General features: G+C 42.1%; 1 protein-coding gene across 2 annotated transcripts in view; it reads right to left on the bottom strand.

Moving 5' to 3' along the window:
• Positions 1-17,590, bottom strand: part of SLC25A26 (solute carrier family 25 member 26) — a 125,665-nt gene that overhangs the window by 81,284 nt on the left and 26,791 nt on the right. For both annotated transcript variants that reach the window (XM_045023690.1, XM_045023691.1), the window contains exons 4-5: positions 6,406-6,510; positions 2,965-3,012 (exon numbers count right to left, since the gene is read on the bottom strand). In XM_045023690.1, coding sequence (XP_044879625.1) covers positions 2,965-3,012; positions 6,406-6,510 — 153 coding nt within the window. The remainder of the gene's footprint in view (positions 1-2,964; positions 3,013-6,405; positions 6,511-17,590) is intronic.

Here is a 17,590-nt window from a genome sequence, read left to right as displayed (position 1 = left end):
TTGGGGTCAGAAGAACCCAAAGGTAGATAGAAGCAAAATGGAGGAAGATGTAGGTACCAATAGGAAATGGGGTTTGAGTGGGAAGAGACACTAAAAGGGGAATGAGAAATTTGTGGAAACCAAAGGGGAAGGGAGAGACACATGAACTAGCCATCTGCTCTGAGTTAGGAGAGAATCTTAAGTAATGGCTCAGTTCTCCACTCTGCTCCTCCATTGAAGTTAATCAATATGTTGGGCCCTATTAAAAAAAAAAATCCAACCCTGTAGCCCATATACTGAAACTCCCTTTTTCTGTAACTAAAATGGCTTTGTGCAAGCAAAAGCTGAAGCATGCAAAGAGATTCCATAAACACCAGATTCAGCTAGAATTAAATGTTACTGTATGCATACAAGACAGGGAATGCACAGAGGTATCTAATGAATTAACACGGGCTTTTATAGAGGACCTTCCGCTGAAGGAAGGAAGAAATGCATTCTAAAAGTAGGGAGGGCGAGGGGAGGGGACACCCAGCAGAAGTTTCAGCTTTACAACATTTCCAGCAAAGAGTTCAATGTGCTGCTTTTACTCAGACTATCAAATGGACACTTCACTGCAAAAAGCAATATTTAGCGTCACAAAATGTGATGGTCTTAACACTGTGTTAAAAGGATAGGGATTTTTTTTTTAAACAGATCATCTATTATTTGTTTCATTTTGAAGAGAAACCACATTTCATTAGACAATAATTTTTCTCATTCTATTGGACAGCTACTCCAAAAAAGCAATATTTCAACTGAAATCAGTTCTGAAGGATCATTTATGAATATACATAGTAAAAAGGACCCCAATTAAATTTCCAGCAAAGTCCTGCTATTTTGGGTAAACAAAGTTATCTCGGAAAGGTCACACCCTGGGCTAGGCGAAGGGCCTGGAAATTAATTACCGTCCTGACATATGTCAAAACAAATTTTTAAAGAGACTTGCATCCAGTTGTAACCACGTGTTTTATCTGTTAGTATGCAAAATCTGTATTCTATGGCATCTAAATTTATTCATTTATTCAGAACCCCTCGGAGAAATCAAAAAGCCTTGTTGCCCTCTTTTGCCTGCCTCCAGATGAAATCGGAGGGAATAACGTGTGTTTAGTGAGCCAGAAAATAAGTACAGGATGAAGCTGTGGTGGGGGTTATGTTTCAGAAAAGCCAGTGTCATCTTCACACAAATAACTAATTTTTGAAACATTTGCAATGGCTAAAATAAACTCTGGCATTAACACTTGTTGGTACTTAAAGCAACACTATATTTGGAATTTCTTACTTTATGTAGTAAGGTTTACACAATACATATATCTTTATCACTGAATACAGTTTTGGGCATGAAGGGAAGTTCTTTAAAGCAATGAATGCTGCTGAAAGCAGGCTTTCAAATGCTAATTAGTTAGCATTACTATCAATGGTAATATAAATAATGAATATATCTTTTCTAATGGTAAAAATCTAGTCTGAGTTTTTTAAAAAGGCTAAGATCCAACCCTGATTGCTTAGCTAAGTCTCATTTACGAACAAAATACATGTGCTACGCCTAACTAAACACCGTAGGTAAAGCACAATTCTGAAAGACATTTATACCATTATTTTCAGAGGAAAACAATCCTGTATCCTTCTCTAAAGTGTTCTGCAAATGACAAGTCTGATTGAGAAGTTTAAACCCATATCACCATGTTACTACTACTCAATACTTTTTAGAGTGCAAGGGACTGGTAAGATTAGAATCACAAATATAACAGTTGGGAATCCTCCCAATACTAATATGTAGAGGGAATCCATATTCGTCTTGCACTCTCCAAATGAGAGCTATAGGCAAGTCACAGATGCAGTGGTTTTTTTTGGTCTTTGAATATGCTGCAACATAAATGCTTCGATCATACGATCAGATTCCCCAGAGCAGAGCTCTGCTCCCACAGTGAGTCCCATTGACTTCAGCAGGGCTTCACAAAGAATCCAATTACAGAATCAGGGCCAAAATCACAACGAATACCTAAAGAGTGACAACGCTGAAATTGCACGCTGGCTCTGATCTTGCTCCCAATTAATTCAGCAAGAACAGACTGGGCCCACAAAATTCAACACAGGAATTTTTAATTCCTTTTAAAAGTCTCCCTCTTTGACAAAGTGTAGCAACAACACGTTAATGAAAGTGCAAATCCTGAGATTCACCAATATTTTTAACCTTTAAAAAAATGTTTTAGCTTAGTCGGGTAAAGTACACGTTCAGTATTTATTCTTCCCTATGACAGCGTTCCTTGGATTTAGGGTCAAAGAAAGCTGCATTACATTTATATGTCTTGCTGTGAAAGGCTGTATGCATCTCTCACACAGAAACAGGGACTGAGAGACAGACAGTGCCACCCTGTGTATAAACACTTACTGGATGCACATCACAGAACTTACACAATTTTACCAATACTTTATTATATATTTCTTCATAACTGATACATTTCCACGGGGGCAGCTCTAGCTTTTTTGCCGCCCCAAGCACGGCAGTCAGGCTACCTTCGGCCAAATTGCCGACAAATCCGCGGGACCGGCGGACCTCCCGCAGGCAAGCCGCCAAAGGCAGCCTGACTGCCGCCCTCACCGCGACTGGCAGGGCACCCCCCCGCGGCCTGCTGCCCCAGGCACGCGCTTGCAGCGCTGGTGCCTGGAGCAGCCACTGCATAACCATTCAATTACATCCTCGCAGCATCAAAACTAAGAGGACTGAGGCACAGATTAGTTGCCACTTGTATATCATAGATGCTTATCCATGTTTTATCTAAGCTCCCATTACATATCCATAACTAGTTAACTTACCTAGAATGAAATATTTGTATTGAAAGTTTGCAGAGCCATCTGTTTGATGCAGTAGTACCATGATTTCTTTTTCCCAACAAGATATGATACAGTACAACAGAACAATTTCAAAACAGAAAACAAGTGTTTTACCTCTCTTAATACTGTGCTTTTGTAACCTCGATAAAGTCCTTGAATACCCTGTAAAGCAACAAATGAAAACTTCAGCTACAGAAACTTACATTAGCAGATACTACAATTTACTGGTGATTAATTACATGACAGGTATTACAGCCTTACTAAGAGCAAGACCTGAACTTCTAATGACTTGATCATAGCACTGAACACTGTCTTCCAAGGTTTACCACACCAGCAGGTTTCATCTTCCTTTCAAAGTATGTTTAATCAGCGCGAAGAATAATCATATACCCGTACACCTTATCCGTACACCTCAAGTAGAAAACAGATCCTATAACAGGGGTAGGCAACCTATGGCACGGGTGCCGAAGGCGGCACACGAGCTGATTTTCAGTGGCACTCACACTGCCCGGGTCCTGGCCACCGGTCCGGGGGGGCTCTGCATTTTAATTTAATTTTAAATGAAGCTTCTTAAACATTTTAAAAACCTTATTTACTTCTTTACATACAACAATAGTTTAGTTATATATTATAGACTTATAGAAAGAGACCTTTTAAAAACGTTAAAATGTATTACTGGCATGCAAAACCTTAAATTAGAGTGAATAAATGAAAACTCGGCACAGCACTTCTGAAAGGTTGCCGACCCCTGCCCTATAACTTGAATCAGAAGAGCAGGAAGGCACAGAAATACATTATTTCATATTCTGACTACCTAATATTTGCCATGCGCAGCTGCAGAGCTAGAAGCCTCCACTCTTCCAAATGCATATGTAAGCAGAGTAGCAGGATGTTCAAGTTAAATGGCCCACATGAAATTGGCACCTAGGATGACAAGCTGGTCATAGGTCTGGTTTCTTACTTGCTCTGGTTCAGAGTCACTATGAGGAAAGACTTTTAAATGTTTTATTTGTAATCAGAAAATTGCATTTATGCACTGCATGTATATCAAGGTTCAGTTCTCCTTTCAGTGCTTCTATGACAGTATCTCGAACACCAGTGGATCTTGTGGGTCAGGGATGGGATGGAAAAAGAAGAGAGGAGGAAAAGCAGACATAACTGGAGTTGTCTGAGAGCTGCAGCCTTCTAACGTCAGCCTAAAAAGTGTACTAGCCCTGCTATAAAATCGGCTCACCCACGCTCACCAGAAGGATGACAAAGATGGAAAAATTAGAGCTAATTTTTTTTTAATGACTGCTGGTTTTGGTTGCCTAACCTGACACCTGAAAGGGGCTTGATTTTAAGAAGTGTACAGAGCTCATCCTCAGAAAATCAGTACCTATCTCCTCCTCCCCCTGTACAGGGTGTCTCAAGTTCAGCACCCAAAAGTCAGCAGGTATTTTTTCAAAATGTAGGTCAATAGTATTTAACACTCATGCAAAAGAAAAAATTACCCTAGGTGCCTATCCCACAAATTAAATATTGCAAACTAATGCAAAAGGACTTTGCCTAAATGTATCCACTCAGCCTGTCCACAACAGCACCCCCGCCCCCTTTTCTTTAAAGGTAGCAGGGAGAGGAAGAGTCTGGAAACTGATTTTCCATCATGAGGAAATTAACAAATAGAATTTTGCAAGGCTGCTCTATAGTTCCTCCATCTTGGATCTCAGATGGTAACGTTTAAGACTCCATCTGCCCTGTCTGCACAATATCTGAAGCAGTTTTAGCAACAACTGTGGATCTGAGCATATCAATGTTGCTAGCCCAGTTTCAACTATAGAAAGGAAGGAAGGTCCAGTGGTTAGAGCACTAGCCTCGGACTCGGGAGACCTGGGTTCAAGTCCCTGCTCTGCTAAAGACTCTGTGTGATTAGGGCAAGTCACTTAGGTTCTCTGCCTCCGTTTCCCCAACTGTAAAATAAAGATAATAGCACTGCCCCACTCACAGTTGTGAGGATAAATATATTAAAGATTCAGGCACTCAGATACTATGGAGGCTAAATAAGTATCCAAGATTGATAGATAGTATGGGAGGTAGAAAGAGATGTGACAGGGAAAGCATATACCTTTAAGGGAGTAGAGAGAGATTATAGCCTCCACACAACACTTTAGGGCTTGACTACGTAGCACGGCGATGCACACTACAGGGGTGTGATATCTAAAGCGTATTAACGTGTTGGTCCATGGAGACCCTGCTGGTATGCACTAAATGTGCTCCTCAGTACTACACTAAAGCGTGCTTGCCAACTTTTAGTGCACACCAGCAGGGTCTACGTGGACCAATTAATGCAGAACACGTTAGACACACCCTCACAGAGCGCATTACCCAACTAGTGCATTGACCTACATTTACGGAGCAAAGCAGAACAGAGCCAGAATCACGGTATTGACAAGCATGCGAGGAATATGAGTGCCACCTTTCACAGAAAGGGTTTTAATATAGTCCTTGGCTGGTACAGTCTCTCCAGGGCCCTGAGTTCTGGGAAAACAAGACTCCAGAAATATCAAGGAAAGCTTTTCAGAGTTTGGAGTCTAAGCTGCCACTCCACCAACTTGAAACTTAAAATCACTCTCTTCCCCAGCATTTATGCAGACACGTACCCAATACTTCTTCTATCAACTGAGTTTGCTGGCTCAGAATTTCACAGCCAGATACCTGGTCAGTGGCAGATACTGAATCACAATGCTCAGATGACTGCCTCAGACAGAGGAAGGATCCTATTGGCTTAAAAGGACATAGAGGAAACTTGGCCCATGCTCCTGGGTAGTATCCAGGAAACGCTGGAGACACGTCCTTATGGGGATATTAAAGGGCGTTAGTTGAAACTTTTTTATATTTGGAACTGTGGGAAGTAGAGCTTTGCTCTAACCACCAATCTGCTCCACTCACTCCTGGAGTAGAGGTACAAAGAGAATCAGCTCTGCAGGAAGGGATTCAGTTCTTGTGACAGGCTTCAGGCTTGATATAACCATTCGGGTTAAGGGATGACTTGTCCTCCATCAGGGAGGCACGTAAAATGCTTTCCCTGACAATGGGTGCTAAAGTAATCTCCCTGGGATGTCCTTCTGCCTATCACACACAAGGGAAAGTAAAGGACCCAACAGTTCCAGGCATGTGTATCAGCATTGCAGAAAGGCTGCAGTACCATAAACATTACGCTAATGACATTTTCTTTCTGCAAATCCCATGAGAACTTTAAATGCTTTAATTCATTAACCTTAGCTGTAGCACAGGCAGCTCTGCTACTAATGAAGCCGTGGAACCAGCAGACTGATTTGAAAGAGTTAAATTACTGCATAAGGCATTATAGAAACTAGAGGATTTTAACCCGTTTCCAGGTGCAGATGCCCCAAATATGAAGAGAAGCAACATAACTCGCTAGCATTCTATTCCAATGTCACATGCCAATAACTCTTAGCCAAAGGATAGTTTTGGAAAGTTGCTAGGAACATACAGCACTGGACTTGGAGAACAGTTGGAAGTGGCTATAATTCACAAGTTTTGATCAGACCTTACCTCTCGATATAAGGTGTTGGAAAGAACTTGAAAGGTACTGGATGAAGGAGAAACTTGAGCCCTCTGCTTTACAACTTCAGAAGGAACCCGTATTAGACAGGCAACCTGTAAAAGAAGCCTATAATTAGACTACACACACCTGAGTCCACTTCCCTTATAAAGTTTGTTTTCTTTTCCTTCCACACAGTGAAACCTGCAAAAGTGAGAAACGGTTTGTATATTTCAGAGTCAACCTTAAAAACTGTTGGTGAGACACTTAGGTACTCACTGTCAGACAGTGCTGTGTGCTTGCTGAAATCGGAATGTACAACGCTACGCTAATGAAAAATGGAAGTGCCCTCCACAAATGTTTCAGTTTGACAGTGACTCTCAAAGCAGAAGCAGATTTGGAGTAAGGGATCATTAAAGAAAGGGAGAAAGCTTGAAAGTTGTTTCGAAGTCACAGGAATCCTTCTCAATATTAGCACTGTAAATAGGACATGTGGAAAGACTTTTCTCCAGACCAATTTGCACGTTTGTTTTCCAAATGAGCAAGACGGTCACATTATGTCCTCTAGTGACCAAGACTGAGGAACACTTCACCGAGCATTGGATGGAAATAAAAATATTTATTGTAAAGAGCCCCTTCAAATGCATGGTGAAGCTCAGCCACTGCAGAGAGAAGCAAGTACTGGTACTGATGTTTCCTGGTCTCCCAGCCAACAGACCTGCCATCCAAGGTGAGTCTCAAGGCTGGGTGCCTTAAAGGATTCACTGCAACTAGTGGCACTCCCCAGCTGCCAGGGTAGACTTATTTACAAAGTCTGTAACCTGTTATTGCGACACACAATCATTTGAGGTCAGTTAAGATTGCATGTGGGTGTGGTTTTTGAGGAATGGGGCCCCGGGCAATGTGGGTGAGTTTGTATGGCTGAAGCAAAGGGGTGGTGGCTGTTCTGGTGAGGAGTAAGTGTGTGAGGGCGTTTAGATATTATTGTGAGGATGGTAAGAGTTAAATAAGCTCAGTTTGCCTCAAGTGGTGAAGTCCTTGTTTGTTTGGTTTTTTTTAAATTTGTGATTGCATAGATAGGAAATTACCTAACTTTAACAGGTGTGTGTGGCATTTTCATTCTGTATTTGTGGCCTGTCTGTATTGGAAGACCCTATTGCCACATAAAAAGAAGTACTGGTAAAAGTGCTGCAGGAAGAATAACTCTCCCAAGACAGGATGCAAGTAACTCATAAAACATACCAAATCCCCACCCTGCTCAGCACCGTATGCATCCTCATACACTCCTCTCTTCCTGCTTGCTTTCTTTGGAAACAAACAGGACTTTGCTCCTAAGCTTCCCCCCTGAATTCAGCTAGGGTCCTCCTTACAAGGCTCCTCTGTTCTTGCCCCTTAAGTCAGTTTACTGAGATGCTCCAAGGGTGTTGTTTTGTTGTTGTTGTTGTTTTTTACATACTCCTAGGTTGTGGCTACCAGGACTCAATTGATCTGGCAGTGGAGGTGCTTCCCTGTCACAATGGGAGTTCCTCATACTGTGCAGTGGAAGAATCTGATCCCCGAATCTTTTGGCTTTTCTACAGTTAAAATCTCTGTCTTAACAACACAATAGCAGTGGTTTATTTGCATAGAACAGTAACATCACAACCCTGGAAAGCCTGAGAATAACGGTATTTTTAAAGATTAAGGACTAGATTTTTGCCCTACGTTGAGGACCTTTTACATCACACCAGCAGTGTAAAGGAGGCAGAAATGGCCCCTATAGAATCTTCCAGTCAGAGAGAGATTCCCTATCTGGTACAGAACTGATATAATGGCTTGGTGCCAGCTCTCCTCCCAGACTCTGACAGACGAGGCAGGGAGAGGGCAGAAAGAGACATAGTCAATGTACTTGCACTCCTGCTGTGCTGATGTAACGGCCTATAAAAGTCTTCTGGCCTTCAAACCAACTCTCCATCACATGCAAGCTCTCCATAGACCAGAACACATCAACTCAAAGCGGCATCACACCCTGCCAGAACAACAGATGCAAAACCAGCATCTCCATTGCTACAATGATCAACACCCCACACAACATACCTTTCAGGATCCATGGGTCTTACACACGCCTATCACAACACCTCATCCAATGCACTAAATGCCCCAATAACAACTCCATGGGTGAAACCAACATCGGTACGCTCTCAAATGAACTCACACGGAAAAACAGTAAGATAAAAACCACCATCTCCTGGGGGTGAACACTTTTCACAAAGCAATCACTCTATTTCTGACCTCTCGGTCCTCATCCTCAAAGGAAACCTGCACAACACCTTCAAAAGATGAGTCTGGGAGCTTAAATTCATAACTTTGCTAGACACTAAAAATCATGGAATGAACAGAGACACTGGATTTATGGCTTATTACAACAATCAGTCATCCACTAACCCCTCACCTCCCCAGCTTTCTCCTAGCCATGACTTGAGGGGTGTTAACAGGCTACTTCCCCATGAATGGTCCCTTGAAATGTGTTAACTAGTTATGCTCAACAATCTGTTTCATCTTAGCTGTGACACTCTGGGTTAGGGATGTAAATACTGGTTAAAAAAGTTAACCAGTTAAAATTATATCATTTAACTGGGTAACTGTTCACCGAAATCGGTCCGGAGGACTTGGCGTGGCGGGGGCTCGGGATGGGGTCCCTCTGGCTGGCGTGAGGCCGCTGGGGTTAACATTTAAGGTTGGTTAACGGTAAGCCTAATGCTTACCAGTTAACCTTTTACATCCCTACTCTGGGTATGTCTACACTGCAGTGTAAGCCCAGGCTCAGGGCAGGTCTACACTTAAAACGCTGCACTGATGCGGCTGCACCATGGTAGCGCTTTAATGAAGACGCTCTAAGCCAACGGGAGCCAACGGGAGCGAGCTTCTCCCGTCATCTCAGGCTACGTCTACCCTGGCGCTTTTGTCGCTACAACTTTTGTCGCTCGGGGTATGGAAACCCACCCCCGACCCCCCCTGAACAACAAAAGTTTTAGTGATGAAAAGCACTGGTGTGGACAGCGCTTCATCAGCGGGAGCTGCGCTCCCGTCGACGAAGTACCGCCCCTGATTGAGGTGGTTTTATTTTGTCGCTCTCTCTCGGCAATGAAGAGCGGCCACACAGCACACCTTACAACAGCACAGCTGCGGGGCACAGCCGTGCCATTGTGAGGTGTGCTGTGTAAACATAGCCTTAGTTAATCCACCTCCAGGAGAGGTGGTAGCTACGCGGGTGGGAGAAGCTCTCGCTGAGATAGTTATACCGACAGTAAACAGCGCTATGTCACGGAGGGGTGCGGATTATTCACATCTCTGAGCGACATAGTTATACCAAAGTAATTCTGTATTGTAGACCAGGCTTGAGTCCAAACCCCCCTTCTGTCTACATGCAAATCTGTCACACTCAGGCTCAGACGTAGGGTCCTAGGACTCTGCAGAGGTGGAGGGTCCTCAGACTAGAAGAAGAGCTCTGTGTAAGCTCGAAAGACTGGCTCTCTCTCCAACAGAACTTGGTCCAACGAAAGATATTACTCCACGCACTTTGTCTCTCCAATATCCTGGGACCAATACAGCTACAACAACACTGCATAGAGAAGTCTTATCAGTCAACCTAACAAAGTAGCATGGGGCTAATGTAGCTAGTGCTGGTGCTAGAATATGAAAAGTACAAAGGTGGCTTAGACCCACCTTAGCCTAGTACAGGAAAGGAACAACAGAGAATTTGGCCCCAAAAAGAAGTTAAAATTAAATGTGTTTTAAAATGTTTTGCATTCAAAGGGACATGCACATAATAAAAAAAGCAACCTGGATGAAATCTGTTCCTCCAAAAATGAACTCAAATAAATTAAGCAACTAATTTGTATACATTAATGTTTTCATTAGGCATATTAAAGTTAATAGCTTGTTTTCAGGATGTACAAATTGAATAAGCATTACTGGTAGCTTGTAGGATTACCTTTTCTTTTCTTTTTTTAACACGGTGTAAAGTTTAACATCTGTATTCAAAAGTGGCTGGGAAATAAATTCTCTTGTAACTCACTAGCTCATCCTGTTGTACTTGCAATAGTCAAGAGTCATTCCAAAGAGGTACCACTCCATGTGTGCTTCAATTCCAGGGGTCAAAACCAACAAATGACCCCAATATGTCAAGAAAATAAGAATTGCCAACTTTTTTTTGTAGTTCAGCATAAATATTTATAGAACTTCATGCTTCATAACACTCCATGTCCTTACATTAGCTTTTTATTCCTTAAAAGTACGGAGGCAGGAAGAAAACTTTAAAAAGGCTTTCAGATGAAAAACAATCTACCCAACCAAGGGGGTACAAAGAGCCCAGCGTGGCTTCCTGACTTCTGTGGCGTTGCAATTTTGGCATGAGAGGGGTGGCTACAAAGTAATGTATCTATCTATTTCCTCCAGATATTTGCAGTGCCTTCCATTTTGTTTCATATTAACTTTGATGTTTTTCCGATTTGAATTTGAGCTACAAGGGAATATTTCACTGCACAAGAACAAAAACAAGTGATTGCATTGTACTGGTATGAAAGAAAGTAAAAGCTAATGTCATCCCAGGGTCTATTGTCAGATAGGTTCCATAGGGCACTCTTTGCTCACGAGTTTTTGTGCAAAAACTGTTGCAGCTAAACAGAACACTGACATTTTTCACTGTACATCTGAACTTATGACTCGTTACCTTATTGTTTTTGCATGTGTACCTTACTATCAGTAACAACTAAGCATTCTTCTGATGTGATCCGAGCCCTCGCCTTCAAAGGGAAAGCGTGCAAAATTAATTTCACACCTGCCTATTGGGCCACAGGATGAAAATGTAACAAACTCAACTTCAGTGGAGAGAAGGGACTGGTGGCGGGGGACGGGAAGGGACTTTTCAATTGATTTACCGTACTCAGACTTAAAGCACTTCAGTGGCTTATAGGTAACACAGCATGAATTAAGATAATGTAATCAATACACATCCTATCATTTGCTTTCTTAGCATAGTGTGTACCAGTGATGCTTTTCATCCAAAGACACCGGCCTTCAGCTTTAAATGACTATTGACTTAGAAAGTCTAGTGTAAAATTTTAAGCTACATGACTACATCTGTCCCTCACAAATGCCCCCAGGTTTCAGATCACAGAGGGTTAAATCTACAGTTGTAGGTCACGATCTCCTAATGAGGTCCACAAGGAGAGACTCCCTGCATTTGCCCAGAACTCACTGCTGTATTGGGGTCTTAGGAAAAGTTAATGAAATATTATTACTAGAACGGGAGTCGGAGCGGCAAATGCATCCGTTGGCATTGTGTCTGGCGTATAAGAAGGTACAGAATGTTAGCTTCCTACATGGTGACATCTCATTGGTGACTATCCTAATCACAACATATTCCCACCAAGCAGCACCTGGCCTCCGTTTACTTTTATCTTCTCAACTTCATATCCAGACACACACTAGCCATGACACAGGAGCTGTTAAAAGAGGGAAATTAAGAACGGACGCTTGTCTTCAACAACAGCTAGCTCCACAGCACCTGTCTCGGTTCTACACAGAGACACTCTGCAAACGCAGTAACAGAAGTTAATGTTGCACAGACTGACACCACTGACTCATGGAGAACAGTGCAGTCCAGAGCGCGCTTATTAGAATCCAGTTCATCCCTGGTGCAATCCCACTGACTGCAGTGAAGCTAAAAGAGGAATGAATTTGGCCCTCTGTTTCTGTCAGAAGTTTATACCCCTTCATCGCCTCTGGATACATCGAGATAGGCTCCAGATAACCTCGACCTTCATTAAGGCACCAGACAATTTTTCTGAGTGGTCTCTGTATATGGGGCAAAACTGATTTGTTAGGGAGCTCTTGGCCCATTGAAGTCAGAGACTGTAGGATTCTGATTATTGCTTAGAGAGAAAATGGCTTTTGCCACATATATTGTTTATTTCCCAAACTCTGGCGATATACAGCGCTATGCAATCTCGTATGACTTAAGACTGAAGTTTACAAGCTCTCCCTCACACCAGGGTGCCCATACATGCTAATCATGAAATCTGAACAAAGGATGAAGTACTTTAGATATAAGCTCAAATAATAAAAATTGGTCTTAATGGCATCATTATGCTTCTAGCTTTATTTTACAGAGCAGGCTGGCTAATGTGACAATATTAGCACCTGTTGTCTTATTACCCTTTTAGTGTTATAATTATGGCTGGAAAGAGTCATGAATTTCAAAACATTTGGTCTTAAATCATTACCAGATGAACCTTGTGAAACATGTAATGAGTCATAAATCTAAGCGCACTTCTAATTTCCTAGTTGCGTTTGCTTGTTGGGGGCAATTGCCACTAAAAATGTGTGTATTTTATCATTAGCACTTATCCTCATCTTGCTAAGAGGGTATATTTTTCAAATTAACTGAAGGAAACATGCAGTTTTTCCTTCTCTGCAAAAAAAAAAAAAAAAAATTAACTACTAGACTTCACCTGTGTATCAAGACTGCCATCTTCTGGTCAGTATTTGATTAGAATATGCTTTAGCTCAATTATTATTGTTAGTACCTGAAGTCCAAATTCCTAAGCCCAAATATTGATCTAATTTTCTAGTTAAATCAGTCCAAACTGTGGCTTATTTCAATGTAATCGAACCCTGTTCCTAATCAACTGCAGCAAAGCCAAAGTAAGTCTGGTTTAAACTGAAATAGCAGTGTCTACACAGCCTTGCGGGCTGATTATGTACATCACACTTTAAAAACCACACTCACTTAAACTACTGCAACCGCCTCAGGTGGGCAAGCCCTTGCTACAAGTTAACACTGGGATTTTCAGAAGCACTCAGTGTTGACCGGAGTTTTATCACTGACTTCAACGGGACCAAAGTTAGGCCAGTGCCAAGCACTTTTGAAAATTCCACCTTATGTGGCATACAGAAGTTTGTAGAGAAGATTAGTTCCTGGGAAACTTTTATCTCACTTAGGAGGAGGAAAATAACTAAAAGGTGCTCAGCACAAGCTGATTAGTAACAGATGAAGAGGACAGGCCTTCTTATAACTTTACATGAGTTTTTCATGAGGAACACCTGTGATCATGCCATAGATAGGGAACAGTGAAAGCACAAACAAGAGATTATCCATAGGATATTAAAGGTATGTGCAGATCACCACTGATATTAGACAAATCAGCAAAGGACAGCGCTCATACCCTGTGATGATAATTGCTAAAGAAAGGACCAATCCAGAGAGAGAAAAGCATTTCCACCATTATTCAGTGGTATACTTCCTTTCAGCCTCACCAGCTCCTTCATAGTCCCACTCACTCTTTGGCCATCTCGCTCCACTGAATTTACTAACAGGGGAACGGAGACATTGTAATGATTCACAATTCCTCCATTGCCCATCCTAAAGGGATTGATAATTTTGTTTTAGGGGTAAATGACATCTACCGCTATCGTTTTGAGAAGCAAGGTCATTATGAATTGGCATAGAAGGGTACAGCACTGTCCAGTAAGAGTTATAATGCAACCGCTAAATTCAGCGCGATTGAACACATTATCAAAGCTTGTAAAATCTCCTTCCTTGAAGTTTTGCATTTTTATATAGATCGATAAAAACAAACCAGAAATCCTTTTGTGATTGGGCTGAAAAACTGCTTCTTACTTTACATTAAATATTAGGGAGATGACCAATATATTCACTTCTTTAACTGCATCCAATAACTGGGAAATGGCCGTTTTCTTGTGGGGATCTGACTTACTTTGACTGGAAGAAACAATGCTTATTTTCCACACCACTTCACCTCAGGCCATCCTCATTAGACTACATCCCGTGCTTCAAAGAAATCCAGTGGAGCTTGACACACCGTTACTCATGCATCATATTGTATTCAAGATTTAAGTAGTAGTCCAGGAGAGATTTCTCTGCAGGTAGAACGTACCATAATTCTGGAGAATAATAACCACATTACCCAGAAACTGGCAAGACAGTGTTCTTCAGAGGCACAAGTCAGTCCTCATTGACATTTTTAATATACTCTGCTCGAAATTGATTGTAAGGTGCCAATCCAGATCTCAAAAAGAAATCCAAACTCTGCTGAGTCTTTAGACACATTTGAAGCGAAACCTTCTATTTCCTTATTTTATTATTTTTCTAAACAAAATATAATAATCAAATCCCACCAGTTTGTGTTCTGTTCTAACGCTTTGTATTTCAGGCTAACCAATTTGTACGAACTCTTTTGCAGTAGTTGGGAAAGAGAAAGCTGGTTGTCAGGATTGTGGACTTAGCAGTAGTTAGCCACACTCCTGCTCCTGCACTAGACCCATGTACTAATGCATCCTTCAGAGGCATTTGAAACACAACAGACCAGGTATTACGAGGGCTTATGTAGAACATTTAAATTGGGTTGACGCAGGACATGTTTTCCTCAGAAATGGGACCACATGTGGTACAGTGCTATTCCTGGCTTACTTCCACCTTTTCATGTTCTCTGTATGTATAAATATCTCCTCTCTGTGTGTTCCATTCTATGCATCTGAAGAAGTGAGCTGTAGCCCATGAAAGCTCATGCTGAAATAAATGTGTTAGTCTCTAAGGTGCCACAAGTACTCCTGTTCTTTTTGCGGATACAGACTAACACGGCTGCTACTCTGAAATCTGATTCCCGGCTTTGTGACTTGAGAGAGCAGCTCCAGCGGGCCATTTTGGTCTGTAGTCTGCCACAGTCCTTGCACTTTAGATCTATTTTAGACATTTATCTGGCCTCCATTACTGTAGTAGTTGAGCACCTCGCCATCTTTACCGTATTTATCCTCACAACCCACCTTTGAGTTAGCACTGTTATCCCCATTGTATAGATGAGGAGCTGAAGCCCAGGGACTAAGGGCTAGATCCACAAAGGGATTTAGGAACCCACCTAACATTTTAGGCACCTAAATCCAAAGTTTAGATCCTCAAAACCCCTACTCAGCTGCCACCTAACTCTGTGGGCACTAAATTTCCACAGTTCCTAAATTTCTGCTGGTAAAGTCCCCTACTTTTCTACCAGACAGCGCAGCGCTGTGCACAGGCAGCGAAGTCCTGCTGCTGCAGAGCGTCTCCTCACTCACCCTTAGGACCCAGTGGGCTACGGATTCCACTGGAAGGCAGCATTGCAAATTCCCTCTGCAGGTCTAGCCCCAAAGCCACACAAAAAGTCTGTGGTGGAGCAGGGATTTGAACTGGGATTGTGCGAGTCCCAGGCTAGAGCCCTGACCATTAGCCCATCCTCCCTCCCCATTAGCCAGCTGATGAAAGGGATTTTAAGTTCAGACGGTGGCCTTTCCTTGCTCATTCCGACCTGGAAATGCTAACGCAAACCTGGGTGACAATTGCATTATACTACTGCAACACCACTTCCCAGTGCCCAAGCGCAGGAAGTCTGGCTCTCTGAGCTGGCCAGCTCTCAGCCTGTGGATCAAGATTTAACACTTCCATGGAACATTGGGCCCCATACTATGCTACTGATGCTTGACCAAGGGCAGCGTATCTAGAGTAGGAATAAATGGGGGGAAAAGGGCTGGTTTCAAGGCTGCAGAGGAGTAAAATAGCTTTGGGGTAACATTTTCAAAAGTGACTTAGGAGCCACTGACTTTCAATGAGACTTAGGCTCCCAAAGGGCCAGGCCTTAAATGTATTTAGGCACCTAACAACTCCCAGTGAAATCAATGTGAGTCAGGCCCCTAAATACCTTTAAAAATCTGGCCTTAAGTCTGCTTTGCAAATGCGACTTATAAGAACTTACGTCACCTGGATGCTTTTGAAAATTTTACCCTTACTTATTTTTGCTGCTATAGCTGCTCTGGGCCCATGGAACACTTTGTCCTATGATTAAGGTTTTGTTTTCTAGAGTTCTTGGGAAAGACACTGTATTAATTTTAATGAGTTTTTGTTTATGTACTGAGAGGGCTGGGAAGCCTTCACTGTTGAGCACCATGCAAATTTAATTTATGACTCAACCTGGTGCTAAGGGAGCATTTTTCAGTCTGGGGACACTCATTCTTAAACATCATTTGCATAAGTTTACTCTTAATCAAATGAAAATCCAATGTGCTACACTTCTATAGCACCTCGTATCCAAGGAGCAGAGCGAGTGCTTTATAGACATTAAATTAAATCTCACAATACTCAGGCAAGGTAATTATTGCAGCCATTCGGGGAAAACTACAGCACAAAAACTATACTAAAGGAGATACCTTTAGGCTGTAGCAGAGCTGGCACTAGATCCCTGATTTCTCATCCCAGTCCTGAAAGATTCTGCACGGCAAGATAAATTGTTTTTCTTTTGTCTCTGAACTGGAATTGTTAGCCTTGGCCTTTACACCACCTCTTGATCTTGAGGCCTGATCGACCTCCCACTGAAGTCTTTGGGAATTTTCTCATCGATTTTTATGCGGACTGTACGGCCCTTGCTCTTTAAAAGTGAACCACAAAGAATACTTATTACATTTATAGCATTTATTTATATAGGACCAAAACTGTGCCTGGTGCTGTGCAGAGTGGTAAAGAAACTGGCCTAATTCTGATCTCACTACCTAGTTTCATGCCTGTCTAATTCCACAGAGTTACTCCTGACAGACACCACTATACAATCAGAATCAGACGCAGTGTCCTTGCTATGGAATACGTACTCTCAATGGTGCAGAGATTCTCTCAGACATTCTCAGCCCTCCCAATAAAACACACACTTTGCTACATCTGAAATATGTGGTCCTCGTTTTCTTTCCGTTGCTCAAGGTGTCTGGCAAAAGATCCAGGAGACCTGAACAGAGTGGGAACATGAGGCAGCCTCAGACCCAAGCTAAAGTAGAAGAGTTCTTCTGGTTTAAGGAAACTGATTTTAAAAATTAAGACTGTGAAAACCTACTCAAATCAGTCAACCCTAACTTAAATTAGTACTTCACCAGCATGAGCTAAACCAATTTAAGTGATGGTTAAAGCAGTTTGAGGGTCTGTACATTAGGGTTTGCACTCTTAATTATGATGATTTCAAATAGATTTCATTATGGCAGTGCAATTTTTCTAATATAGCCAAGCCCTGAGACCCAGAAGTCCCTCCTTACTCATTTGAATGGAAAGAAAAAAATGCATCTCTGATTGCATCTGAATGTGGTATCACCATCAGAAAGCTTGGCAATCACTTCCAGGAAAGAGGG

This window comes from Mauremys mutica, chromosome 7 (genome assembly GCF_020497125.1).
Source record: "Mauremys mutica isolate MM-2020 ecotype Southern chromosome 7, ASM2049712v1, whole genome shotgun sequence".
NCBI classification, from domain to species: Eukaryota; Metazoa; Chordata; order Testudines; family Geoemydidae; genus Mauremys; species Mauremys mutica.
This window is presented reverse-complemented; position numbering and strand designations above follow the sequence as displayed.